Source organism: Caretta caretta, chromosome 26 (genome assembly GCF_965140235.1).
Source record: "Caretta caretta isolate rCarCar2 chromosome 26, rCarCar1.hap1, whole genome shotgun sequence".
Lineage (NCBI taxonomy): Eukaryota > Metazoa > Chordata > Testudines > Cheloniidae > Caretta > Caretta caretta.
Window position 1 is genome coordinate 14249678 of NC_134231.1, and position 26042 is coordinate 14275719.

Genomic DNA, 26042 nt, shown 5'->3' on the forward strand with positions numbered 1-26042 from the left:
ACAGCTGATTTTAGAGCCCAGGAGAGGAGATGCTCTGCTCATTCTTGGCTCATTCCTAAGTAACCTACAGGAGTCAATTGATGTGGTAGCTCGCTGAACCACTAAGCAATATTGGTCACAACATGCTAAGTGCAACATCTTCGGGGGAGGAACTGTCTCAAAACCAGCAGCTGATGTTACATTTAAAAAGGAAGATTAAAAAACCAAACCAAACTGAGGACGCTCGCCCCAAAGACCCTGAAGTCCGAAGCAAGGAAGTGAAATGCTTTGATTCAGCACGGAGGCTACTAAAGCATCCAGGACAGCATATTTCTAAAGAGGTGAACAGGAAAGCAAGAAATCTGGGTACATTTCAAGGTTCAAAAAGTGAGCTGAGGCAAACAGGTATCTTCCTGAAAACCAGACATCGACCCTTTGAAGCCAACAGAAAACAGTCAAAGGCATCCACGCACATAACAAGAGATTCTCAAAGCAGGAAGCTTGCGGGAGGATCGGTGGGGCTGCTGGCTCACCAGGGCTAAGGGGAGCAATTAAGAAGGACGATGGCATTGCGTCAGTCTTTGCCACTGAGGCTACAGGGGAGAATACCTACTCCAGAGCTTCTCTTTTGGGTAATAAACATGAGGCACGAGCAGCGAGGGAGGTGTGGGAACAAATTCATAATTTAAAGGCCTGCCCATCAAGGCTGGACAGAAGGAATAATTGAACTCTTCACACACTTATCAGTTACTGGTGTCCAGGGCCAGCTGGGGCTCATTAAGGCCCCGATTCTGCAGTGTGCCAGGAGACCCCCCCCCCGGATATTGGGGTTGAAGCGCTCTGAAGAGGTTGACAAATGCAGAGGTTGAGTGGCCAGCAGCAGGGGCGCGAACGTGCCTATCTTTGAAAAGGTTCCACAGGAGAACAAGACTCTTATTGATTATTTGCATTGTGCCAGGTGCTGTACAAACACACAACACAGCCGTACTTCAGGACTAGGCAAGTCCAGACTAGGACTAGGCAGAGAGCCGTGCTTCAGGATGATACTTCAGGATTGGGGTCATAGCAGACCACAAGCTAAACGTGAGTCAAGAGCGTAACACTGTTGCCAAAAAAGTGAACATCCTTCTGGGCTGTGTTAGCAGGCGTGTTGTAAGCAAGACACGAGAAGTAATTCTTCCGCTCTACTCCACGCTGCTTAGGCCTCAACTGGAGTATTGGTTTCAGAGGGGTAGCCGTGTTAGTCTGTATCAGTAAAAACAACGAGGAGTCCTTGTGGCACCTTAGAGACTAAGAAATTTATTTGGGCATAATCCCACGAAAGCTTATGCCCAAATAAATTTCTTAGTTTCTAAGGTGCCACAAGGACTCCTCGTTGTTTTAACTGGAGCATTGTGTCCAGTTCTGGGTGCCACATTTCAGGAAGGATGTGGACAAATTGGAGAAAGTCCAGAGAAGAGCAACAAAAAAGATGAAAGGTCTAGAAAACATGACCTATGAGGGAAGATTGAAAAAATTGGGTTTGTTTAGTTTGGAAAAGAGAAGACCAAGAGGGGACATGATAACAGTTTTCAAGTATGTAAAAGCTTGTTACAAAAGGAGGGAGAAGAATTATCCTTCTTAATCTCTGAGGACAGGACAAGCAGCAATGGGCATAAATTGCAGCGAGGGCGGTATAGGTTGGACATTAGGAAAAACTTCCGAACTGTCAAGGTGGTTAAGCCCTGGAATAAATTGCCCAGGAAGGTTGTGGAATCTCCATCATTGGGGATTTTTAAGAGCAGGTTAGACAAACCCCTGTCAGGGATGGTCTAAATCATAGGCGCCAACTTCTAATGGTGCCAGTGGGTGCTCGACCCTCCTCTGCCCCCGCCCCAACTCCACCCCTGCCCCGCCTCCCTCCTGCCCCCATTCCAACCCCTTCCCCAAAGTCCCCACCTCAACTCCACCCCCTCCCTGCCCCTATTCGACTCCTTCCCCAAATTCCTGCCCTGGCCCCGCCTCTTCCCCACCTCCTCCCCTGAGCGCACCACGTTCCCGGTCCTCCCCCCTCCTTCCCGGAGCTTGCGCTGGGAGGCAGGCGGAGGAGCAGGGACGCGGCGCGCTCGGGGGGGGGGGGGGGGGGGGAGGAGAAGGGGCGGGGGGTGAGGGGAGCTTGGCTGCCAGTGGGTGCAGAGCACCCACTGATTTTTCCCCATGGGTGCTCCAGCACCAGAGCACCCATGTAGTCGGTGCCTATGGTCTAAATAACGCTTAGTCCTGCCTTGAGTGCAGGGGCCTGGGGTAGATGACCTCTCGAGGGCCCTTCCAGTCCTGTGAGTCTATGTAATTGGTCACCAGGGACCAATGAAGGAAGTTAAGTGCATTGCTGGGAAGCGAAATGATTTAGCTCATCAATTTTTCCCGCTAAGGGTGTTGCAAGAATACCCACTCTGCACCTGCTGTTTCCTGGTAATAAGGATGAGGTGTTGTTAGAGACCCACGTATCGGAAGAAGAGATACGGGAATAAATTGATTGTTTAAAAAGCAACAAGTCACCAGGCCCAGATGGTCCAGCCAAGAGTTTTCAAGAGCTAGAGGCTGAACTGCCAGGAAAAGGTGTTATACCAATAAAATAAAAACCAGCAGGATCTTATTAAAGGGAAAAAGGCAAAATACCACATTTATTGTGAATACAGAAAGAATCCTAGTAAGCAGTTAGTTATAGCTATAACATGCCATTCAATCTCATATTTATTCACACATTCATTCATACAAACACACACACACAGGTTCTGCAAGGTTGTTATCATAGTTACCTTGCTCATGCCAAGCCACTGGCCAGGTGGCCTGGACATGCGGAGGGAGCAGGGCCTTGTCAGATGCTCATCTGATGCTCCTGGAAGTTGGTTTGCAGAATCAGACCCCAAAGTTCTCACTTTCTAGAGTCTATTTTTATAGGAATTTCTTCCTATGCCAGTCTATGGGAATTGCTTCATCATGCTGTTGCTGAATCAATCAGCAGATAGCACATTCCTGATGGCTCCAAGATGTTATCTTGTTCTTTGGTTCTCCCATTCTTGAGGCTGTTGGGTGGATTCCAGTCTGCCCACCGGGGGGGGGGGGGGGGGTCCTCTGGTTATTTCCACTTGATGCCTTCTTCAGCCGATGGACACTGGATTCTTAGGCTGGCACCTCCCTGATCATTCAGTTATTATCCACACCAAGCATCCATCCACATACATCCTCTATCTCTATTTTAATGACAATTGTTAATACAACAAAAGGGCGGGGAGTCTCTGGGTGCTGTTTCTGTTGTTAGAGTATTGCTTTGAGTCTCTCTCTCTGTGAATTGCTTTGAGAACAGACTCTGTCTTAGAATGTACTAACACAGTTAGCAGCTTGCAGGTTTCACACAGAGAGGGAGAGAAACAGTACCAAAAACCAAGAGAGCTCTTAATTAGTAATACCCTGGAATTTGAACTATGGGGAATCAAACTCATTTGTGATTTTAATACAGAACTTCTTTAATATGATCCAACATAATCCCCCTTTTGACACTAAGATTTATAATCGTCAGTGTCACTTTCTATGTAGCCTATTCAAGAGAAAGTACTGTGAGGCAATTTGAGTTTGTGATTCCAATTCATGCCACATACATGATCCTAGTGATGTATCTTTACTACAAGGTTCTGGGGCAACAGGCAAGGTGAGGCACACCCACTTTTGAGGAGTCCATTCGGTACAACCTCTAGTGTCCAATAGCTTCCCTCCCTCCCCAGCTCACTGGCTCAAGGTCCAGGGTAGCCAGAAGGATCCCATGTGTAATATGGGGAGTGGGTTAACCTTCAATACCTTTGCCTCCAGGGACTGTTGGTGTGCAATTTTGACAACAATTTCTCCCATTAACAAGTCTGGTTTTACAATACTGGAAGCATATTGCATCCATTCATATTGATAAGTGTCAAACAATGATCTCTTTCTTTTTTAACAAATGCATCAAACCCTTAATATTTCCCAATATGACCCAGAACATTTTGTGTTCCAAAGTAGCTAGGGCAAGTATCTGCATTTCAGTGCATCCCATAGCTATGGCTGTGTAGATTCCTATTTCTAAATTTTTTTTTTCTTATGGATAAGCCATGTGGTAGTATTAAGCCATTACTAAAGATTCCATCGGCCTTTTAGGTTACCCAGACCAATTTGGACCAAGTCTACATTGGCATGTACTTGTTTTTGTATCAGGCTGTCCTGTAGCTGGGACAGAAAGCTTAATTTATTTTTAAGTTCCTGCAGGTCTTCAGTATTTTTTTTTAAACACACAACAGTGCTAGCAACAAGACAAAACACAAGACAAAACATAGAACACAAAACACAATTTCTATTGTGACAGTAGATTCCTGGTATTGGGTTGCTTTTCAGCTGGCATCAGCTTTTCCTGATTTTCGGAAAGACAAAAAGAACATGTTTCTACCCCTTTTGGGGTGGCAGATTATTGCTTAAAATATTTCTTTTACAAATACCCTTGCTGATTGCAGGCAAAACAGAGAAATTGCCCCCATATTTTCCTGTTTTTGTTCTATAGGCAGGCCAGGTTTCAATGGCTTTTATCTTTTAAGGGTTATGGGGAAATTATCCCACTGTTTAGTCATTAAATCCCTGAGTTTTCCTTCTTATACAGCAGACCAAGTTTATACTGTTTTTCCTGCTGTGTTAAGCTTTAAGTTTTATTTACAGGTAATAACTGAGAAGCATCATTACCATACGACCTTAAAGGATTTTTCCAAAAATCATACACACTATACGTTGTTACAGGGATACTTATTATCATTAAATTTATTAAAATTATCTTGTTATCCCATGCCTTTTATTTAGACAATTTGTTTGCTGACCAGGTATGTCCTTTATCTGCAGCTCCTTTGTGCTGCTAGTTCTTTCCTTCATCATTTAGGTAATTTGCATTTTCACAGAAACTTCCTGCTTTTGGATTTAAAGCCATCAGCAGCTCAGAGAGTCTATCTTAAAAGGGACACAATCAACTTTCACCAGAGTTTTGATTACTTTTAACTTCTGCTTCCAAAACACACAGCAATCTGAAAAAGAAAACCCAACCTATTGTGGCTCCCTTTGGAGCCCTAATAGCATTTTAATGAAGTAGCATGGTATGTTTGCATTTCTTTTGCCCCTTCTACAATATACCCTGCACATGTTCTGGGGCAAATGCACATTCCTTCCATAGCTTAACTTCTATAACATTATCCAGATCCATTTTTACATAAGGTGTCACTATTTCTTTTTTTGCTTACAGAGTTTTCATGTACCTTTATCAAAGTGACAGTCTGATTATTCAGAGCCATTTTAAGACTCAGTGTTTCTAACATTGCTTCTTTTTGTTTTGTGCACCTCACCCCTGCTGTTGCTTCAGAGAGGCACTGTCTTTTTTTAATTTTTTCTTTTTACTACAACTCTCATCTGCTATTTTGTTACAAAAACAAACAAACAAAAAACAAACAAACAAAAAGAATCCAAATTTTTTTTTTTATATTCTCCTGATTTTGACTGCCCTGCTGCAGCCACAACTTAAAAACATTTTAAATTTTGTAAAGCATTGAGTTACCTTTTAAGGGTTAAATGCCAAATCCCAAAGCCAAACAACACTAATTACCTGTGTCTAGCAAAAAGGTCTGTCAGTTTTGCAACTTTGAATTAAAGAGTCAAATGGATTTTTAGTGGCATTATTTAAAACAAAAACAAAACTAACTGGTCCTTAGAACTTTACATATTTACACACACTCAGACAGATACATACACATTTTCTTTTCCTTAACATCCCTGCCACACTGCTCTGTTTTTTACATCCTACATTCCCTTTATACATTTGAGGCAGTTAAGTTCCAATAGAACCCTCTTATGTTCTTTTAGCAAATTTGACTAAATTGTCCAGTCAAATGATTTTAATCAGATAGTTTATTTTTGCCTGGCTAATTTACAGACATTCCTTTGGAAAAGGGCCCATTTTTCTTTCAGAATGGCTGCAAAGAAACCAAGAATGCTCTTTCTCTAACACTTTTCCTTTTTAACATTTTTGGTTAAAAGTTGTTTGGGTGAAATACAAAGTTTAACTGCTTAATTCCCTCCAGCCTCTGCAGAGTTAACTTTTTTTTTTTACTCTCTTTTCTCTTTGTAATTATGCCTGGGGGTGCCATACATAGGACCTTCTCCCCCTTTACCTGCCTCCCTCCAGCCTCTGCAGAGTTAACTTTTTCACTCTTTTTGTATTCCTGGAGTGCCTCTTTCACTATTTTCAGCTGGCTTTGGGTATTTGTAGCCAGCACCTTCCAATTGTCTGCTCCCTTTTCCATTTGTGCCTTTTCCTCTTTACATGAAGACAAGCGGAGGGAAGAATCCTTACATGCCTCCCACAACAACCAAATCGCTGCTGCATCTCTTTTGGCAGCACTAGAAGGTTTGTATATGAGGATATACTGAGCCAATCTATCCTCTAGGTCCGAAATAGTGCAGACATCAGCTAGGGCTTGTTTAGTCCAAGGACTGTGCCCAAATTTTTGAAGGATTTGTTTAAAAGGTGTAATTTCTTTAACAAAAGGTGAGGTTGGAGTTCCTTCTGACTCCATTGCTCCCTCTGGTACTGGCTTACCCTGTTTTCTTTTAAACATCTTAACATGAATATTTCAATCTCTTTGTCACTGCTGGTATTACTTAGCAAGTGACACAGCCTAGATTCTGAAATCATAGCTTAATCTATGCGTTTTTCCCCTGCTACCTTCCCGGAGGCCAGCAGGTCCCCTGCTACCCTCCCAGAGGCCAGCAGGTCCAGTTAACCTATTTCTTCCTGCTACCTTCTCGGAGGCCAGCAGGTCCGGTTAACCTGTTCTTCCCTGCTACCTTCTTGGAGGCCAGCAGCTCCCCTGCTACCTTCTCGGAGGCCAGCAGGTCTGGTTTAATCTGTTTTTCCTGCTACCTTCTCAGAGGCCAGCAGGTCCCCTGCTACCTTCTCGGAGGCCAGCAGGTCTGGTTAACCTAATAGAAATGCCTAGCTCACTAGAGCTGGCGGTGTGCACACCAATATTTACAATAACTGAGGTTTTTTACCAATATTCCCCCTTTTGCATTTCTCCACCAAAATGTTATACCAATAAAATAAAAACCAGCAGGATCTTATTAAAGGGAAAAAGGCAAAATACCACATTTATTGTGAATACAGAAAGAATCCTAGTAAGCAGTTAGTTATAGCTATAACATGCCATTCAATCTCATATTTATTCACACATTCATTCATACAAACACACACACACAGGTTCTGCAAGGTTGTTATCATAGTTACCAGCCTTAGAGTTGCTCATGCCAAGCCACTGGCCAGGTGGCCTGGACATGCGGAGGGAGCAGGGCCTTGTCAGATGCTCATCTGATGCTCCTGGAAGTTGGTTTGCAGAATCAGACCCCAAAGTTCTCACTTTTTAGAGTCTATTTTTATAGGAATTTCTTCCTATGCCAGTCTATGGGAATTGCTTCATCATGCTGTTGCTGAATCAATCAGCAGATAGCACATTCCTGACGGCTCCAAGATGTTATCTTGTTCTTTGGTTCTCCCATTCTTGAGGCTGTTGGGTGGATTCCAGTCTGCCCACCGGGGGGGGGGGGGGGGGGGGTCCTCTGGTTATTTCCACTTGATGCCTTCTTCAGCCGATGGACACTGGATTCTTAGGCTGGCACCTCCCTAATCATTCAGTTATTATCCACACCAAGCATCCATCCACATACATCCTCTATCTCTATTTTAATGACAATTGTTAATACAACAAAAGGGCGGGGAGTCTCTGGGTGCTGTTTCTGTTGTTAGAGTATTGTTTTGAGTCTCTCTCTCTGTGAACTGCTTTGAGAACAGACTCTGTCTTAGAATGTACTAACACAGTTAGCAGCTTGCAAGTTTCACACACAGAGGGAGAGAAACAGTACCAAAAACCAAGAGACCTCTTAATTAGTAATACCCTGGAATTTGAACTATGGGGAATCAAACTCATTTGTGATTTTAATACAGAACTTCTTTAATATGATCCAACAAAGGAGGCAATCTCTCCTGAAAAGCCGCACCGGTCAGCGAGGATTGAGGGGGGTAAGCACTGAACCTGCATTTAAGGAAGGCCATAGGCGTGAGGTGGGGAATTACAGAGCAGTGAGTAATCCGTCCCGGGCAGAGAAACAGAGACAGAAGAATCAAACCTCGGGAAGGTGGTGATGTGATGGGGGCTAGCCAGCCTGGTTTCTGCAAAGGGAACATACTAATTCTTTAAACAGGTCAGTACGGTAGTGGGCAAAGGACAGCCGGTTGACGTGGGACTTTCACAACATCCCTCCCAAGAGGCTGCTGAAGAGGGGGAGTAGACCCAGGGCGAGAGGCGAAGTATTGTCAGAGATCATATTTGGTCTGGTTGCCTGCACAGCCGTAATTCAGCCCCGCCATAGCTGCACCGTCCTGGAGCACCTCCTTGTGGCACGCCCAGTATTTCATACACTCCGCCACTCTCTCTGGACTTCACTGGTCTAGGACAGCAGCGACGAGGCCCTCCGGCCAGGTAAAGCTACCTTTCTGGGGTAGCGACGTCCCCCACGAGCGATGTCCGGTAACACAGCGTCTTCCGCCCCTACCGGGTACCTTTTCAGCCTCACATGTCTTCCAGAGCAGCCGCTCACAGGGCTTCCCTCAGCAAGAGTCAGACCCAGCCAAAAATACAAACTAAGCAACTTCCACCCATCGACTCCCTTGTAGGTTCTCCCTTCACCGGCCTCCTGCCAGGCCCTTCCCAGAGAACAGGGACTCCTCCCAGCTGGCCTTGTAACTCCTTCCTGAGCCTGACCAACCCTCCAGGGTGGGGCTCTCTGGGTCTAATTAACACTTCTCATTCCGTGTGGGTCATCAGCAGGGTTGGAATCTTAAGCTGCACCCCACAGACCTCTTGAGCCACTTGAGCTAATGAGTAACTCTCGGTAGTAGTAGGTTGTTATCCTCTGTGTCCAGCTACTGGGTGCGTATTCTGCTTTATCAGCAGGTTTCACAGACCTGTGCTTCTAACAGAGGAACGCTGAAATTCAGGAGCCTTGGGAGGGGAGTGTTCTTTAGAGGGAATAGCCCCTTCTGCCCTGTTACCCCCTAAGACTGACCCTGTCTGCCCCTGTCCCCTCTAGCTTGTCCCTGACAGTCTCTTTGCTGGTGTCCAGCACCACAGTGCAAAGCACCAATTGCAGGGAGAGTCCTTCTTAGCTCATGCAGCCTCGGGATGGAACATGCTCCCTCGCTCTGTGGAGATGGTACACACACACGATGGTTGGCATGTAGGAGCTTTGACGGGATGAAGCATCCTCAGTGCACATGAAATCTAGCCACTCTACCAAACCCTAATAAATCCCACGTGAGCGTGTGCAAACTGCAATTTTTCAAAGCCTTGCAACTTGGCCAAAGTTGGGCGAATTTTCACATGGGCAGCACAAGGCACAACTCTGACCCGAAGGTGATCTCTCCACCAGATTTCAAGCCCCCGCTCCAAAGCATGCAGAATCTAGGGCTTCTCAATGAAACCGCTGAAAGAATTTTTTTAGTTGGGGGAAAAAAACTGTATATTTTTTTCCACTTCATTTGGAGAAACTGCTGATCCATTTTTGTTGAAACTTTCCCCCCAAAATTCAATCTGTGGCAGACACCCAGCATGGAAAATTTCAGCCGGAAATATTCAAATTTGGCAAAGTTATAAGCATCTGAAAACAGGCTCTTATCATGGGACGTGTCAGCCAACCTTAACTACATGTGTTGCTACCTGTAATAATAATTGGTCTAGAGACAGGAGAGTGGGAACCCAGCTTCTGTTCTCTCTGTCGCATAACACAAGAACAAGGGGGCATTCGATGAAGTGAAGATGCGGGAAACCGATAAAAGGAAAGAGTGTTTTGCACAATGCACGATTAGACTGTGGAACTCTCTGCCACAGGATGCCAGGCCTTTTTCAAGTTTGAAACAGGGATTGGACATTTATATGGCTAGCCAGAATATCCGGAGTTCATGTTAAAGCTAACATGCATTAGGGGTAGACCTAAACGGGGGCCAGGTTATCCCACATCTGCTACCATAGGGTACTTACTCCTTCCTCTGCAGCATCTGATGCTACCACTGTCATGGACGGGCTACTGTGCTGGCTGGATCTCAGGCTGATCCAGTTTGACCGTTCCTGTGACTTGCAAAAAGCCTTTGGCAAAGTCCATAACAAGAGGAAATCAATCACTCATAGATCGGAGGGGCAAAGATCTGGTACAGCTTGGAAACTGGCCGACTCACTACTGATTAATTTTCGTGATGACCATCAGTGACCGGCAGGTGCCACGGGTTGGGGGGGGTCTATACTAGGTCCAGCTTAGCTCAGTATATTAGAAGGCGTCTCGGACGATTTGATCATGCCAGATATAACTCGCGGTGGACCCATGCCACAGCGCCTCGACGGGACACCGGTGCAGTGACGCCAGCTTGGACCAAAGCAGCTGGGAACAAACGGAGATGAACCGCGGGGTTCCGCTCTCTGAGTGCAGAGGCCACCACTCGCCTGTGAGCGAACAGGCGGAGGCCCGGGCTGGAAACCACCAGCTGTTTCTGCAGTTGTTCCCACCTGCCTGGCGCTGAGCTGTGGTCCCCGCCGGGGGCCGACCCCCCCAGCCCGGGTGAGTCAGAGAAGCCAGCGGCTGCAGTGAGGAAGCTGGGAACTGGGAAATCACCCCAAACCCACCCAGCTGCAATGGAACATGGTTGGGCTCCCGACCCGGTGCAGCCTTGCTGACACGAACAGGAGCGGGCCCGAAGGGGAAGATACCAGGGCCCCAGGGATGGGGAGCAGGGAGCCCACGAAGGAGGCAGGGGGAGAGAAAGCCAGCCCCCAACAGAGCAGAGCCTGTGGTGGTGGCTGCCTTCTGTGTCTGGTTAGTTTCTGTGGCGAGCATCTCTGCAGAAAGCCAGGGGCGTAGGAGGAAGGAAGAGCAGCAGGGGTCGGAGGGAAGGGGGGCGGCAAGACCTCAACACTCCTTTTTAAGGTCTCTCTGGCTTTCAGATGCTCCTACTGGCCCAGCCAGACCCCTCCGCCTCCTTCACTTGGGCTATAAAAGCAACTGCAAGAGCTCTGGCCGGCCATTCCAGCTTCAATGGCTCCAATGGCTTCGATGCTCGGCCTCCCATTGCTCTTCGCTGTGGCCACAGGTAAGAAGCAAGGGAGGGGTAGGCTTGCTTCCCACCCCACCCCCCATGTCCATTGCCAGGCCCCAGCCGGGAGCAAGCCAAGAGCACCGAAGGGTTTTAGGAGCCAAGCGCTGCTAACAGGCAGGTGCATCTGCTTCTGGACCAGCGAGATGGGAAGGGGCAAACGTCGTTATCATGCGAAGGGCTCTGGGGTTTGCCGGCCGGCCAGCTGCAGGTCAGGCCCAGCCACGCTGGTTAGAACGACAATTCAATCCATTTGCTCGTTTTGCTTGCGCCCCGGCTGCTGGGATCAGGTGATTAGATCAACGTCTCCGCTTTCCTTTCAGAAAAAAAGGGAGTTTCTCGCTTTTGAGGCTGAAGAGAAACACGTGGACCCCAAAACTTGCCAGCCCCAGAAGGCCAATAAAAATACCCCCCCTTATTAATTTGAAATCTCATGATTTTGGAGGCCAGATTCCTGGTTTTTAGACCCTCGGGGCTGACCGCTATGGTCCCTGAGCTAGAAGAACCCACAGAGCATGTCACCAGAGTCGGGCAGGAAGGGAAGCCAGTGAGCTGCTTTCAGATTTCCCTGCCTCTTCCTTTGATGCCTCTGATCTTGGGTATTATCAAAGGCAGGATCCTGGGTGGGCTGGGCCCTGGTTCTGCTCTGGTCTGGCAGGTCCCACCACGTTCCTATGGACAAGGCCCCACATATTGCAGTGCAGCTAGACCACGTTTGCGTAGCTCGTCAGCTCCTAGGGCAGGGGCTGTCTTTTTGCTGTGTGTTTGTACATTGCCTGGCATAACAGGGTCCTGGTAATTCAAATAATAATATAATGTTCCTCTCGAGGATTTTGGGATGCTCCAGAGAGCAGCAGATCCTGCTTAGCCCTTCCTTTTGGTATCTATTACTAGAAAGGCTCCGTTTGATTTCTAGCGCGTTAATGGACAGGCTAGTGAATGACTCACTGGGGCAGACCCGCCCCCCCCCCCGACATAACCCCACGAGAATGAACACAGTCACGCCCAGGAAGACACTGGTTCTGTACATCCCGGAGAACCTCTGATCCCATAGCCTGCCCTTGTAGGGTCTCTTTGTATCTTGAGACAACCCATCGGCAAGGTGGGGCCAGCATTGCCCTAGTGAGACTGACTCACGCTGCATGCAGAACCTGTTGTTATCTAGAGCTGAAGATTTACGCAGCTGAATGGCAGAAAGGCTGACTGACCAGCTGTGGGGCTGGCCGTGGGGACAGAGCGTGACATACCAGATATGGGTTGGGAGGTCACGTTCTCCTGGGGGAAGCGCTCCTGGGCCAGCCAGAGGGCGTTACAGGTCCACAGGGCTTTGCCCCCCTCCCACTTGTCTCTTTGTTGGGCAGCGTTGGCCGGGCAAGATTTGGTTCCCACGCGATGTTTGCAAGGACCCAAGTTCTGGTGCCAGGATGCGGCCACGGCTGTCAAATGCCAGAGGGAGCAGTACTGCACGAGCCTCTGGGCCGCCGTTCCTCTGGTGAGTACTGGAGCTGCGTCCGTCTCTCCTCCCCCTTTCCTCGGGGGGTGCTGGAGCCGCGTCCGTCTCTCCCCCTCCCCATTTCCATGCCTTGTCCCTTCCCCACTGGCTGCCCATGCAGGGAGCGAGGGGAGGGGAACTGACTGCAGTTGGGTGACAAAAGGTGGGGCAAGGGGCAGTGCGGAGGGGCGCTGGGTGCCCAGCCTGGGTGCTGCAGGCGCTTGGGGGCTAAGGGAGGGATTCTCTGGGAGCGGAGCTCAGCAGGGGCCAGAGAGGGGCCCCAGGAGACACAGGGATGAAATTTCCTGAGCTCTGGGCTGCGGTGGCAATGCACCGGGTGCAGAAGGAGTTGGCTGGTTTGGCAACGGAAGGCGGGGGCCTGGATGAGTCAGAGAAGCTGGGGAGGAGCGGAAACCCCCTTCCTTGGTCTCCTGCTCTGCATGGCTCCCAGCCCAGCTACCTGCACCCACCTCCCAGTCCTGCAGTGCCCAGGTGGAGCAGGGAGAGGGGGTCAGGGCAGCTGATGGAGCGGAGCCAGGAATGATCCCTGCTGCGGGAGCTGCTTATGGCTGCAGTGGAGGTGGCAGGAGCCGCTTACGACCCACGGGGGGGGGGTCAGTCCAGCCAGCTGCCCCCCTCCTCTCCTTGCCCCCCAGCACCAGGGAGGAGCTGAGGTAGCTAGTGAGGCAATGGCAGGAGCCAGCCACTGCAGCAGCCCTTCCACTCCATGGCCCAACGATTACGCCCTCTGCTTCTGACCCCACTGCCCTCCCTTATCCCATCCCCCTTGATCCCCACCCCCCCACCCCAGGCCAAGATAGGCAAAACTTCGCTCGTGTCGGTGAGGAAGGGTGGCCCAGTGGTGGGGGCACTGGCCTGCCCTGCCACAGGCTCCCTGAGTAACCTTCAGCAGGTCACTGTGTCTCTCTGTGCCTCAGTATCCCTCCCTGTAAAATGGGGCACATAGCACAGCCCCGCCTCCCGGGGGAGTGGGAGTGGGGGTTGAAAGGATAAATGTAGAGCTGGGTTTTTTTTCCCCCCATGCGAAATTTCAAGTTTTCAGCAAAAATATTGAAAACCCTCATACGTCACTTTTGCAAATGCTGCTGCAGTGCCTCATGGGAGTTGTAGTTCGGGTGCCTCAGGCCCTCAGTCTCCTTTAGGCACTGACTGGACAACATATCCCATGATGCACTGCAGCCTCACCTCTTCCTGCAGCTGCCACCTCTCCCCGGTGCCTCATGGGAGTTGTAGTTCGGGTACATCTCCCATGATGCACTGCAGCCTCGCCTCTTGTTGCGGCTGCCTCTCCCCAGTGCATCATGGGAGTTGTAGTTCGGGTGCCCCAGACCCCCATTCTCCTCTAGGGGCTAACTGGACTACATCTCCCATGATGCACTGTAGCCTCACCTCTTCCTGCAGCTGCCTCTCCCCAGTGCATCATGGGAGTTGTAGTTCGGGTGCCCCAGGCCCCCATTCTCCTCTAGGGGCTGACTGGACTACATCTCCCATGATGCACTGCAGCCTCGCCTCTTGTTGCGGCTGCCTCTCCCCAGTGCATCATGGGAGTTGTAGTTCAGGTGCCCCAGGCCCCCATTCTCTAGGGGCTGACTGGACTACATCTCCCATGATGCACTGCAGCCTCGCCTCTTGTTGCGGCTGCCTCTCCCCAGTGCATCATGGGAGTTGTAGTTCGGGTGCCCCAGGCCCCCAGTTTCCTCTAGGGGCTGACTGGACTACATCTCCCATGATGCACTGCAGCCTCACCTCTTGTTGCGGCTGCCACCTCTCCCCGGTGCCTCCTGGGAGGCGACGTTCCGCGGGGGAGCCCGGTCCATAGAGGAGGCTGGAAGCAGGAAGCACCTGACCTGCTGCTCCCAGGAGACACTTCGGCATCGACATATTGTGGGCGCTCCGTTTCTTTGGATGAACAAGCGGGAAGCAGACGCTTTCCGGGGAGCATTTCGCTGAGTCAAAACCCCAGTTTCCCCCTGACCCGCAGCTTCAAGGGGAGCCATTCAACCAGCCCTAATAAACACACTGACGATTGCGCGGCGCTCGGAGATTGCCTTTGGGGGCAGGGAGCGCGTCATTTTGTTCTGCGTCTGTGCAGCGCCTGGCACTGGGGCCCTGCCCCATCGCCACCTTCCTCAGTGCTCCTGCGCTGCGAATAACGACTAGGAATAATAATTAGGGCTGGACGAGCGATTGAGATAGATACTGGCGGGGATACTGTTGCCCTGTGGTCAGAGGAGGTAACAGTCGAACACCCGGCCCAGCCCCGCTGAGAACCCCTCTCGGGCTGGGCGTCATACCCGGTTAGTGCCGCCCTGGGCCTGGCCGCTCTGGGTCCTGGTCCCATAGCTGCACGGTTCTCTCTGGGACAGTGGGATCAGCTGGAGGAGGAAGACGAGGCTCGGCCCCCCGCCAAGAAGTGCACGTTCTGCACCCAGATTGTGGATAAGCTCAAGTCGTTAGCTGGCGATGATCCCGACGACGTAAGTCACCCAGTGCTGCTTGCACTGCGGGTTGGCCTGCCCAGTGGTTAGAGCAGGGGGAGGCCTGAGGAAGTGTGTGGGGGGGTGAGGAACGGTGGGATGAGGAGGGAGAAGATGTGGGGGGGAACGGAGAGGGCGTGACGGTGATGGGAGAGTGGGGAAAGAGAGGGAGAGATGGGGAGCGGACCGGGGGATGAGTCCCTGGCTGATGGCGAAGTTATGGGAGAGCAAAGGGTGGGCGGAGCGCGGTGCCATAGCTCACGGGCCAGGGGTCTCGCCGCAGGACGCGATCAGCAAGGCCCTGAACTCCGTGTGCAGGGCCGTGGGCAGACGCCAGGCCGGGATGTGCAAATCGCTGCTGAAAAAGTACAAAGATCAGCTCACGGATGGACTGCAGAATGGCGATGAGGCCGGAGATATCTGCACCAGCATCAAATGGTGCAAGGAACCCCCAGGTGAGAGCACGAAGGCCACAGTTCATCCCCCACGGGAAACTTCGGGCCAGCCTCCTCGGGGCTTCTCCCAGAAACATGGACTGGGCTGTCCCTCTCTGGCCCAGCAATCGCCCCCACCCCAGGAACTGTCCCCTGCAGAGTTCACCCCCCCCCCCCGCATCTCCAGGGATCCTCCCCCGACTTCTTCTTCCCCCATCCCCGTGATTATCCCGCTAGGGCTCAGCTGTCCCCCGGCCCGGCTCTGAGGTGCCGCACAGAGGATGCCTAGGCCTGCCTGCCCGGGGGGCTGGAGCTGCTCTGACCCGGAAACGCTGGCTTTCCCTCCAGAGTTCTCAAACTGATGCCCGCCGCTTTCCCCGAGGCCATGCCAATTCCCCAAAGCTTCTCGCTGCTGCTGCTGATGATTGTGCCCACCTGCACTGCACAGAACTGGCTGCATGGAGCATGGCATGGGGCCAGCTGGGTACGTGATGCCCCCAAGGCAGATCCCTGGGCTGGGGGAGCGGGACCCACTGGTGCTCGGGTCTGACCTATGGCACCGTGTCGCTGGAGCAGCAGCCGGGGCTCCTTCAACCCAGTGCCTCAGCCCGGCCCAGCCCGGTGAGTGCTGCGGTGTCTTCGGGGCCCACGTGCTCCTTGGTCTGTGATGCCCTGGGCGGGGTGGCTGCACATCGGGGACCGGCAGAGCTTAAAGCAGGAGCTCACGGCTCCACCGCTGGGGCTGCCCCACGCTCATCTCTAGAGATCGGGCACGGAGCGGGGCCTGGAGCACACACTGATGGCTCCATGTGCCCACGGGGATGGGTGCTCTGGGGACCCGCTCACCAGTGGGTGCTCCGAACACCACCCAGGGTTATGAGCCCCAGGCAGTGCGGGCAGCGGGGGGCATATGGGGGGCTAGCCCAGTCGGGGCTGTGGAGGAGATGGGGGGGTATAGCCTGGAGCTGAAGGCAGAAAGCAGGACCCTTCCTGGCTAAGCTCACAGGCTGACTGCCCCACGCTGCTGTCTCCCTCATCCAGGACTGCTGCAGGCCGGAGCAGATAACCCGAGGACAGCGGCTCTGCCAGCCCTTGGCCATCAGCTTGGCTCTGGCAGTCTGGCATCTCTTCTGCTGGATATCGTGGGCCGGATGCTGAGCTGGTGCACGTGGGCACAGCTCCAGGCCATGCCGATTTGCACCAGCCGGGCATCTGACCCTTCCTCCACCCCACTGCTTTTGGCTTCCTTGTGAATAAAGTGCTTTGGACAACTTGTCGCTGGTTTCATGCCCCTGCTGGGCAGGGAGGGTGGGCAGGCGGAAACGAGCCTTTCAGCCCCAGAGCTGCTGATGCTGCTTGAGAAGCATTTGTCCCAGCCACAATCCTGCCTCTCTCCGGTCCAACGTCTGCATTTCCCTCCTGCGCTCCTTATCCCAGGGGCCCTGATGGCGTCACAGGCTGGCCGCAGCTGGTGGGGGGTCCCTGGCCCCTGCAACTCCTTCCCCCCTCGCCCGCCAGACCAGAGCTGGGAGTGGGGAGCAGGAAAGGGAGCAGAAGCTGTTGGCTCAGAAGAAGACGCGCCTGAGGAATGGTGAGCGCAGGAGGGGAAAGTGGCCACCTGCAAAGCAGAAACCACCCCGGGTTCCGAGCTCACCATGGCGGGAGATAAGGGACGGGGTGGGACATGGTGACTGTTGCATGTTGGTCACCCGGCTCCCCTGCGCAGAGGAGCCTCTCAGGCCAGGAGATGATCCTGTGACAACCCTTCCTCTGCTGTGCCGGGCAGAGCCACCCCCAAGGTGTGGACAAGGGGCCTCCCCGGGGGCGTGAGCTTCGGATTCTCCCCCAGGCTGGTTCCCGCAAGGGCAGATTCCCAATGCCCCCTGCCTCCATCACGGGAGAGCACCCCTGCAGGGCTTGCGTCCTCCTCCGTCCCGGGGCCTGCCCGCCACTCCCCACCGTGGAGGAGGGCACCATGGGCTGCATGCCCAGCAGAGGCCCTTTGCATCCCAGTCCCCCACCAGCCCTTGTGCCAGGATCCGCCTGGCCTCACACCCAGTGCTTAGGGAATGGCCTCGAGCTGTGCCCGGCCCTTTGAAACAAGCCCTTAGCTTCCCTCTCCCCACTGGCCACAGACGGGGCCTCCCTCCATCCTGCCCCACCGGTCACACACGGGGGGCTGTCTCGTTTGATGGGCTCGGGCTTTTATTTCAATGGGGCTAGGCGTGGGGGCTAGGCGTGGGGCACATGCCGACTGGCCGCATCACCCGTCAGTCCTCCTTCTCGTCGCCGTGGGTGATGATGTAGCAGAGGGATTTGTAATCGATGTTTCCCGCCACGTCGATGGGCGTCACCGCGAACATCTGCTCCACCTGGGCAGGAGAGAGCCGGGGTGGGGACGTGAGCAGGGATCTGCTCCACCTGGGCAGGGATCCCAGCCATTTCCCGGGGCGGGGCCCATCGGGGCGGCCTCAGCCGGGGCACCAAAGATCTGAGCGGCTGGCGGGCACCCAGATCTGCCACGGGGGGCCGTGTGGTGTAAAGCCAGCGCAGCACGGAGGGGGTTCCTGCCAACCGGTGGGGTTAAAGGCAGGGGGAGCTCCTGGGACCCACACATTTGGCAGGGGGGAGAGCAGGGGCGGTCTCACCTCCTCCGGGGTGAACTTGTCTGCCTGGGTCAGCAGGAGCTGCTTAAACCTGCGAACGAAACAGGACATGAGTGAGAACCCAGAGCCCTGGGTTTGTGCCCGCTGCCCCCGGGGCCAGGCAGGGACTGGGGGGCTGGGGCCTAAGAGGCGGTAGGGGCCAGGTCGGGGTCTGACAGACAGGGTCTGGCAAGGGGCAGGGTGGGGGCTGGAGGGGAGCAGGGGCTGGGTAAGGTCTGGAAGGGGGGCAGGGTCGGTGGGGTGGGGTGGGGGGCGATTCCAGGGGCCAGACAGGGCTAGACAGACCTGCCCACTGCACACAGAGACTCTTTTTCACCCCACAGTTCCCAAACTGGCCTCTCAGTTCCTGGGACCCGTGCAGCCCGGCTGCTCCCCCCCGGCCCCGCGCCCCTTCCAGGGCTGCAGCTGTGGCAGCCCGCGCCGCCCCCCACGGCCGTTTCCCCATTGGGGCAGTGACCGGGGGGCCCAGCCAGGCCTCCTCCTGGCTCCAGCCCACTCCCAGTTTGGCCCAGGACGCCCCCGGCACTAGGGTGGCACAGAGCCGGCTCTGCTCCTGGCGTTGCCATTCACCGGAGAGGCCTTGCCCTGCCCCGCGAGCCATCGGGCACCTGGGAATCTGGCCCTGAGAGCCCAGCCTGAGGCACCCCGGGCTCTGATTTGCAGCCTCCACCCCCCCACATTGAGTTCAGTCCGATCTGGGGGCGCGCAGCCTGCTCCCACCCCGAGACACCAGGCCAAGGGCCTCTCCATCTGGGCTCCCAAAAGCCGAGGCCCCAGAAGCAGAGGCCGCTCATGTCCCTTTGGGCCGAGGGGTGCTGGGTCCCCCAGGCCTGCGACTCCCCCCCCACCACCCCGGCTTGGGGCGCGTTGACTCACTCGTCCTTGTTCACGTGGCCGGTTCCGCTGGGGTCGAAGAGTTTGAAAGCGTTGAGGATGGATTCCTCCGGGTCGGTGCCTGGGGAGAGCAGGGGGGCTGGTTGGCTCAGGATGAAAGGCTGAGGCTCCCCAGCCACGTTCCCCTGGCTCTAGACCCCCCCACCCTGGTTCCTGCCTCGGGGCGGGGGCGCGGCGCTGCTTGTCTTCGCACGCCGGGCCTGCGGGGCAGGACGAGCCGACGACCTCCCCTCTCCTCAGCGGTGCCGGGAACCCACATTCCCTGCCTGCGCCCCGACTGCTCTGAGGTGCCAAAGCCACATCTCAGAGGGCAGCTGCAGCCCCCCCGTGCCCCCCCAGGCCCATTGCTGGGTGGGGGGGTTGGGTTCCAAAGACCCCCGCAGGTTCAGCAGCAGCAGGAGACCGCACGGCTTTTCCTGCATGGATCCCGTGGGGCCCGGCACCGCTCAGCCATGGCTCACGCCCAGAGCCTGGGACAGGGGACCCGGCCACGCCGGGGAGGGGATGCCGGCGAAGCTATTGAGGGAATCGGTGAGGATGCTGCAGCTGTTTGGGGGCTAGTCTGGGATGCGGGAAACCTGTGCCACCCCAGCGTGACCTTGGGCAAGGCACCCAGTCACTCCGTGCCTCAGTTTCCCCATCTGTCCCGTTGGAATCATAACCCCGTGTGTGTGAGGATCAATACATCATGGAGGGTGAGGCGCTCGGATGCTCTGGCGATGGGGCCCGGGACGTCCCAGAGGAAAATAGAGCCCCGGTTCGAACGGGCCCCCTCCAGCTCTCGGCCCCATACGGCTCCCAGAGGAGGTGCCGCGGCCTACTCACCATTCAGCTTCTCCCCAAAGAGTGCGAGGAAGACGGTGAAGTTGATGGGGCCCTTCCCTTCCTTCAGCATCTCGTCCAGCTCCTCGTCCTTCATGTTCAATTTCCCTGGTGAGGAGGGGAGACCCGGTGAAAGCCCATCTTCCCCAGGATGCCTCTGGCCCCCCGCCCGGAGCACCGTTCGCTTTCCGGCGGCAGGAGTGGGCCCCGCCCCGTGGAGCCCTACTGCTGTACGGCGGGAGGCCCGGACCCAGCACAACCCAAGCAGGGAGGCCGCTCCAGCCATCGGATGACACGACCCACGCTGAGCTCTGTTCCCCCTCTCCGCTACCTCTGGGGCAGCGGCTGGCTCTTGCTGTGTATCTGGGCAGCACCTGGCACGATGGGGGGGCCCTGATCGCTGTCAGGGTCGGAGCAGAGCCTGGCATGACAGTGGTGCCCCCGATCTCAGCCGGGGTGGGTGCAGGGCCCAGCACGACGGGTGCCCTTGATCTCAGTCGGGGTCTATAGGCCGATCTCCATGGCAGCGTCGGTGGAGAGAGCCATCTCCGCAGAGCCCCCTTGCACCCACCCACCCCCTTCGATTGCCTTTGATAAAAGCACCAGAAGGGCCGGGCCGGGGTCCGGGCTGAGCCGGGCCCGCTGCTCGGGCTGCTCTAGGAGGCGGTGGGCTGAGCCCAGAAGCCGATGGCCTCACTCCCCCACAGTGCAGGCAAGCAGAGCCAGCCTTATCCGCGGTGACGCATGGGGAGGAAATCACGAGATGACAAGCTCAAGTGCCCGGTGGAAAGAGCGTGCTGGCTACTTAATCAGCGGCCCTGCCGATAAGCAGCCAGCTCCCGCTGTCAGCCAGGGGGGTGAGGGGCTGGGTATTTTTGGAGCTTCAGCTAGCTTCCTCCATCGGTTTGTAACATAAAGGGCTCGTCTTGTTAGAGCTGTGCCCCCCGGCCCCACCTGCTCCCCGGCGGTGCAGGATTCCCCAGCAGCCCACGCCCCCATTCACAGGTGCGTTACCCACCGGACGGACCCTCCTTTACTGGGCACCAGCCCATGGGCCCGTGGTGGTTGAGAATTCCCTGCCTTTCTCCTGCTTCGAGGGCTCCCCTCTTCCCCAGGCCCAAGGGGTAGGCCCGTGCTCGGGGGGGGGGTGGGGGGGGGAGTGGCATCGGCACCACAGGGCTGAGGAAGCAAGAAGAAGCTTTGTTCCTGGGGTCCCAGCGTAAGTGCAGGAGTCTCCCAGTTTTGCTTTGAATGAACTGAAAATTCAGCCCTTTTTTCACGTCCTGTCTCTGTTCAGCACCTGGCTCCACGGGGCCACGGCAGGGGAACTAGACGCCAGGCTGATACATGGGAATGCCAAAGCAAATCTCGCACAAAGCTGCCATGCCTGAGATTAAGGAATTTCTGACCCTTTCGATTCCAAGCGATGCACCGGGCCCAGGTTTGGACTGGTATGGAACTGGGGAACTCACTTCTGCAAGAGATCGGGACAGCAGGGAACCTCCACTGCCTTCCCACCAGAGGGCAAGCCACTCAAGCCAGAGCGGGTGGATGGGGATAGATAGATAGATAGATAGATAGATAGATAGATGGGCTGTATGGGGATAGAGAGATAGAGGGGGTGGATAGAGGGGTGTATGGGGATAGATAGATAGATGGAGTGGATGGGGATAGATAGATAGATAGATAGATAGATAGATAGATAGATAGATGGTGGATAGAGGAAGTGGATAGAGGGGGTGTATGGGGATAGATAGAGTGGATGGGTATAGACAGATAGATGGGGTGTATGGGGATAGATAGATGGAGGTGGATAGAGGGGTGGATAGAGGGGTGTATGGGGATAGATAGATAGAGGGGTGGATAGAGAGGTGTATGGGGATAGATAGATAGATAAAGTGGATGGGGATAGATAGATAGCTAGATAGATAGATGGAGTGGATGGGGATAGATAGATGGAGTGGATGGGGATAGATAGATAGATAGATAGATGGAGTGGATGGGGATAGACAGATGGAGTGGATGGGGATAGATAGATAGATAGATGGAGTGGATGGGGATAGATAGATAGATGGAGTGGATGGGGATAGATAGAGAGATAGATGGAGTGGATGGGGATAGATAGATGGAGTGGATGGGGATAGATAGAGAGACAGATGGAGTGGATGGGGATGGATAGATGGAGTGGATGGGGATAGATAGAGAGATAGATGGAGTGGATGGGGATAGATAGAGAGATGGAATGGATGGGGATAGACAGAGAGATAGATGGAGTGGATGGGGATAGATAGATAGACAGATAGCTAGATGGAGTGGATGGGGATAGATAGATAGATAGATAGATAGATAGATGGAGTGGATGGGGATAGATAGATGGAGTGGATGGGGATAGATAGATAGATAAATAGGTCGAGTGGATGGGGATAGCTAGCTAGATGGAGTGGATGGGGATAGCTAGCTAGATGGAGTGGATGGGGATGGACAGATGGAGTGGATGGGGATAGATAGATAGATAGATAGATAGATAGATAGATAGATAGATGGAGTGGATGGGGATAGATAGATAGATAAATAGGTCGAGTGGATGGGGATAGCTAGCTAGATGGAGTGGATGGGGATAGCTAGCTAGATGGAGTGGATGGGGATAGATAGATAGATAGATAGATAGATAGATAGATAGATGAAGTGGATGGGGATAGATAGATAGATGGAGTGGATGGGGATGGACAGATGGAGTGGATGGGGATAGATAGATAGATAGATAGATGGAGTGGATGGGGATAGATAGATAGATAAATAGGTCGAGTGGATGGGGATAGCTAGCTAGATGGAGTGGATGGGGATAGCTAGCTAGATGGAGTGGATGGGGATGGACAGATGGAGTGGATGGGGATAGATAGATAGATAGATAGATAGATAGATAGATGGAGTGGATGGGGATAGATAGATAGATAAATAGGTCGAGTGGATGGGGATAGCTAGCTAGATGGAGTGGATGGGGATAGCTAGCTAGATGGAGTGGATGGGGATAGATAGATAGATAGATAGATAGATAGATAGATAGATAGATAGATAGATAGATAGATGAAGTGGATGGGGATAGATAGATAGATGGAGTGGATGGGGATAGCTAGCTAGATGGAGTGGATGGGGATAGATAGATAGATAGATAGATAGATAGATAGATAGATAGATAGATAGATAGATAGATAGATGAAGTGGATGGGGATAGATAGATAGATAGATAGATAGATAGATAGGTGGAGTGGATGGGGATAGATAGGTGGATGGGGATAGATAGATGGAGTGGATGGGGATAGATAGATAGATGGAGTGGATGGGGATAGATAGATAGAGTGGATGGGGATTGATAGATAGATAGATAGATAGATAGGTGGAGTGGATGGGGATAGATAGGTTGATGGGGATAGATAGATAGGTGGAGTGGATGGGGATAGATAGGTTGATGGGGATAGATAGGTGGATGGGGATAGATAGATAGATAGATAGATAGAGTGGATGGGGATCGATAGATAGATAGATAGATAGATAGATAGATATGTCCTGACAGGTTTGTCATTCTTTGGGCACCTCTGTAGTCTGTGTTTGAAGCTTGCAGCGAGATCCAGGGCTGGGGGTTTGCTGAGGCCTGGCATTTCACGACCATGATTACTGGGGATAGCTTGGTGCCTGCTCCTGACCAAGGAGCACTGGGAGAGTGGGAGGCGAGGTGCTCACTCACCAAGCTGGGAGTAGGTCTCCTTCAGGTCTGATTTCGTGATAATGCCATCACGGTTCTGGTCAATGCAGCTGAATGCCTGGGAACAGAACCAGACGCTGAGCCCTGGGGCCTGGGCCTGATCGCAGCCCTCGGCACTAGCCCCCTCACTCTCTCGGTAGGGCAGAACCTCCCTCCAGCTGGCATCTTCCCCTCTCCCTAGCCTTGCCCCAGCAGGAGTGGGGAGCTCCAGCCCAGCTTGCCATGGCTGAGTCCCTAGGTCACATTATTCCCTGCAACTGCAGCACGGCTGACTTGCGAGTGTCACAATATTTGGCATTTCCCCCTTCAAGCTTCAGCTCCCGGAGTCAGGTGATTCGGGGAAAATATCGGCTTTGGTTCCAAACAAGTACCTTGTGGTTGGGAAGAAGAGCTAAAAACGTGACAGCGAGAGGTTCAGAAACCATCCGGTCAATGCAAAGTGCAGTGTATTGCAAACTGTGTGAAAAGTCTGAGCTGTCACATTAAATTATAAGGGGATTCCTGGTTCTGCTTGCAGGCTTCAGGGGCTCTGCAGGGTAGCCTGCGATCTGGGTCCTCTGCAGTCAATCTGCCTACAGCAAGGTGGGGTGAATTGGGCCTCTCTGCCACAGGGAGCAGCCTGTTTTGTCTCTCTCTGGTTTTGGTTCTTGTGTGTTAAGCTTCTGGATTCTAAGACATAAAGTCGTGCTATGCTACAGCCTTCCTGCAAGATGGCTGACGCTCGGGTTCTAGCTCACTGTGTGTGTGCTGTGACTACCTGGGGTAGCTAGCACTGAATACTCCCCCCTCTCTCTTTGCGAAGGCCATGGCCGTGACCCTGCTCTCACCACGGGCCATATCCCTGCGTGGGCACCATGTGCATTGCCCAGGCTCCCCGGCATGCTGGCGTTCATGCGCCATGGGCCGTGGCACCCTCACCTCCTTGAACTCCTGGATCTGAGACTGCTCGAACATGGAGAAGACATTGGAGGAGCCCCTCTGGGCACGCTTGGCGGCAGCTTTGCTTCGGGTCCCGGCTTTCCGGCTGGCCTGCAGGGGAAAGAGCCAATTAGAGTGCAGGGAGTCCTGCTGTCTCTGGCAGAGCCAATCAAAGCACAGGGAATCCTGCTGTCTCTGGCAGAGCCAATCAGAGCACAGGGAATCCTGCTGTCTCTGGCAGTGCCAATGAGAGCACAAGGAATCCTGCTGAGCCCAGCAGAGCCAATGAGAGGGCAGGGAATCCTGCTATCCCCAGCAGAGCCAATCAGCGAGGAGCCCTGTGCCACACGCCAGCCCAGCGAGGAGCCCTGTGGTGCGTGCCAGTGGGCACAAGCGGCAGAAGGGGAGCCCCAAGTTGGCACGAAAGGTACCTTCCTCTCCGGTGTCTGGGACCAGCATGATTCAAACAGACAAACAGTTGTAAACCCCCAGCACCTTCAAACTCCCGTCAAACCTCTCAGGGGGCAATGGGGCAGGGGGTGGGAAGGGGCTCTCTAGGGCAGGTATCTGCATGGGGGGGGGCGGTCAGCTGCTAGTGGGTGAAGGGCGGCAAGGGCTGGAGGGAGGCAGGGAAAGGTCCCCAGTAATCTCAGGGCTGCTGAGTTCTTCCCTTCCCTGCTTTCTTTGGCTGCATGTTCCCCACAGGGGCTGTAAGCTCTGGGGCTGGAGCTGGCAGTGGGGTTGGGGGGGGGCTGGTGCTGACGATGGGGTTCTAGGGGGACAGCAGTGGGACTTTGGGGTCTGCGGGCAGTACTGGGGCTGGGGGGGCTCTGACGATGGGTATCTAGGGGCTGGCAATGGGGCTCAGGGGGGCAGCAATGGGGCTCTGGCATGGCCCGGGCCGGTCCCCCCGAGTTAGTGTCCTGCTGCATGCCGAGGGGCTGCTGTTAGCGTGTGCCCTTGCCCCAGGACGTGGGGGGCTGAAGCTGTTCGGGGGGGGGCGCGCTCAGCACAGTGCCCCAGGTCCTACGGCTCCCACTCAGAACAGCCCCATCCAGGAGCTGGACGCTGGTTCCAGTGAGGGGCTGGGGGGCGGGGGGGACTCACCATCCTGCTGTCTCAGATCCTCCGCAGCGAGGGGGTGGCTGGGCTTCACTATATACTGCTGCTTATCACCTCTGTGGCTAAATTAGGAGCAGAACAGGGGGAGAGCGCCAAACTTGGCAGTCCCGGCGCAGAGCTGGCCGGGGTGATAAGGGCACCGGCATTCCAGCGACATTCCAGCGGGGTGGGCCCCGGGGAGCCGGCTCGAGCGCTATGGAAGGGGTCCCCAGGCGGCCGCCGAG

General features: G+C 53.9%; 2 protein-coding genes across 5 annotated transcripts; one reads left to right on the plus strand and one right to left on the minus strand.

Moving 5' to 3' along the window:
• The first annotated feature begins 10599 nt into the window (after nt 1-10599).
• Nucleotides 10600-16907, plus strand: LOC125626443 (antimicrobial peptide NK-lysin-like). 2 transcript variants are annotated; one of them, XM_075123370.1, is made up of 7 exons: nt 10600-10680; nt 11064-11209; nt 12574-12704; nt 15092-15202; nt 15486-15657; nt 15985-16120; nt 16678-16907. In XM_075123370.1, the coding sequence occupies exons 2-6, from the start codon at nt 11155-11157 to the stop codon at nt 15996-15998; spliced, it is 483 nt and encodes a 160-aa protein (XP_074979471.1). In that variant the 5' UTR covers nt 10600-10680; nt 11064-11154; the 3' UTR covers nt 15999-16120; nt 16678-16907. The 2 variants fall into 2 exon arrangements, with proteins under 2 accessions (XP_074979471.1, XP_048685383.1); XM_048829426.2 differs by lacking the exon at nt 10600-10680 and having other exon boundaries at nt 10986-11209.
• Nucleotides 16908-17823: 916 nt separating this feature from the next.
• On the minus strand, nt 17824-25905 carry MYL7 (myosin light chain 7). 3 transcript variants are annotated; one of them, XM_048829425.2, is made up of 7 exons: nt 25804-25905; nt 24697-24807; nt 23761-23836; nt 20022-20126; nt 19179-19257; nt 18285-18333; nt 17824-18008 (listed from the first exon to the last, which is right to left on the minus strand). In XM_048829425.2, exons 1-7 carry the CDS (start codon nt 25804-25806, stop codon nt 17907-17909), a joined length of 525 nt encoding a protein of 174 aa, XP_048685382.1. In that variant the 5' UTR covers nt 25807-25905; the 3' UTR covers nt 17824-17906. The 3 variants fall into 3 exon arrangements, with proteins under 3 accessions (XP_048685382.1, XP_074979470.1, XP_074979469.1); XM_075123369.1 differs by lacking the exon at nt 25804-25905 and adding an exon at nt 24958-24961 and having other exon boundaries at nt 24697-24808; XM_075123368.1 differs by lacking the exon at nt 25804-25905 and adding an exon at nt 24880-24888 and having other exon boundaries at nt 24697-24808.
• Between the last annotated feature and the right edge of the window lie 137 nt (nt 25906-26042).

Bases quoted from the DNA above. Each gene is read 5' to 3' on its own strand.
- MYL7 (XM_048829425.2), bottom strand. The intron at 20,127-23,760 runs GTGAGTGAGCAC...CCTCCTCACCAG, and splicing joins GGAGACCTACTCCCAGCTTG to GGAAATTGAACATGAAGGAC. The intron at 19,258-20,021 runs GTGAGTAGGCCG...TGCTCTCCCCAG, and splicing joins CTTTGGGGAGAAGCTGAATG to GCACCGACCCGGAGGAATCC.
- LOC125626443 (XM_075123370.1), top strand. From the start codon at position 11,155: ATGGCTCCAATGGCTTCGATGCTCGGCCTCCCATTGCTCTTCGCTGTG. The intron at 11,210-12,573 runs GTAAGAAGCAAG...TTTGTTGGGCAG, and splicing joins GCTCTTCGCTGTGGCCACAG to CGTTGGCCGGGCAAGATTTG. The intron at 12,705-15,091 runs GTGAGTACTGGA...TCTCTGGGACAG, and splicing joins TCTGGGCCGCCGTTCCTCTG to TGGGATCAGCTGGAGGAGGA.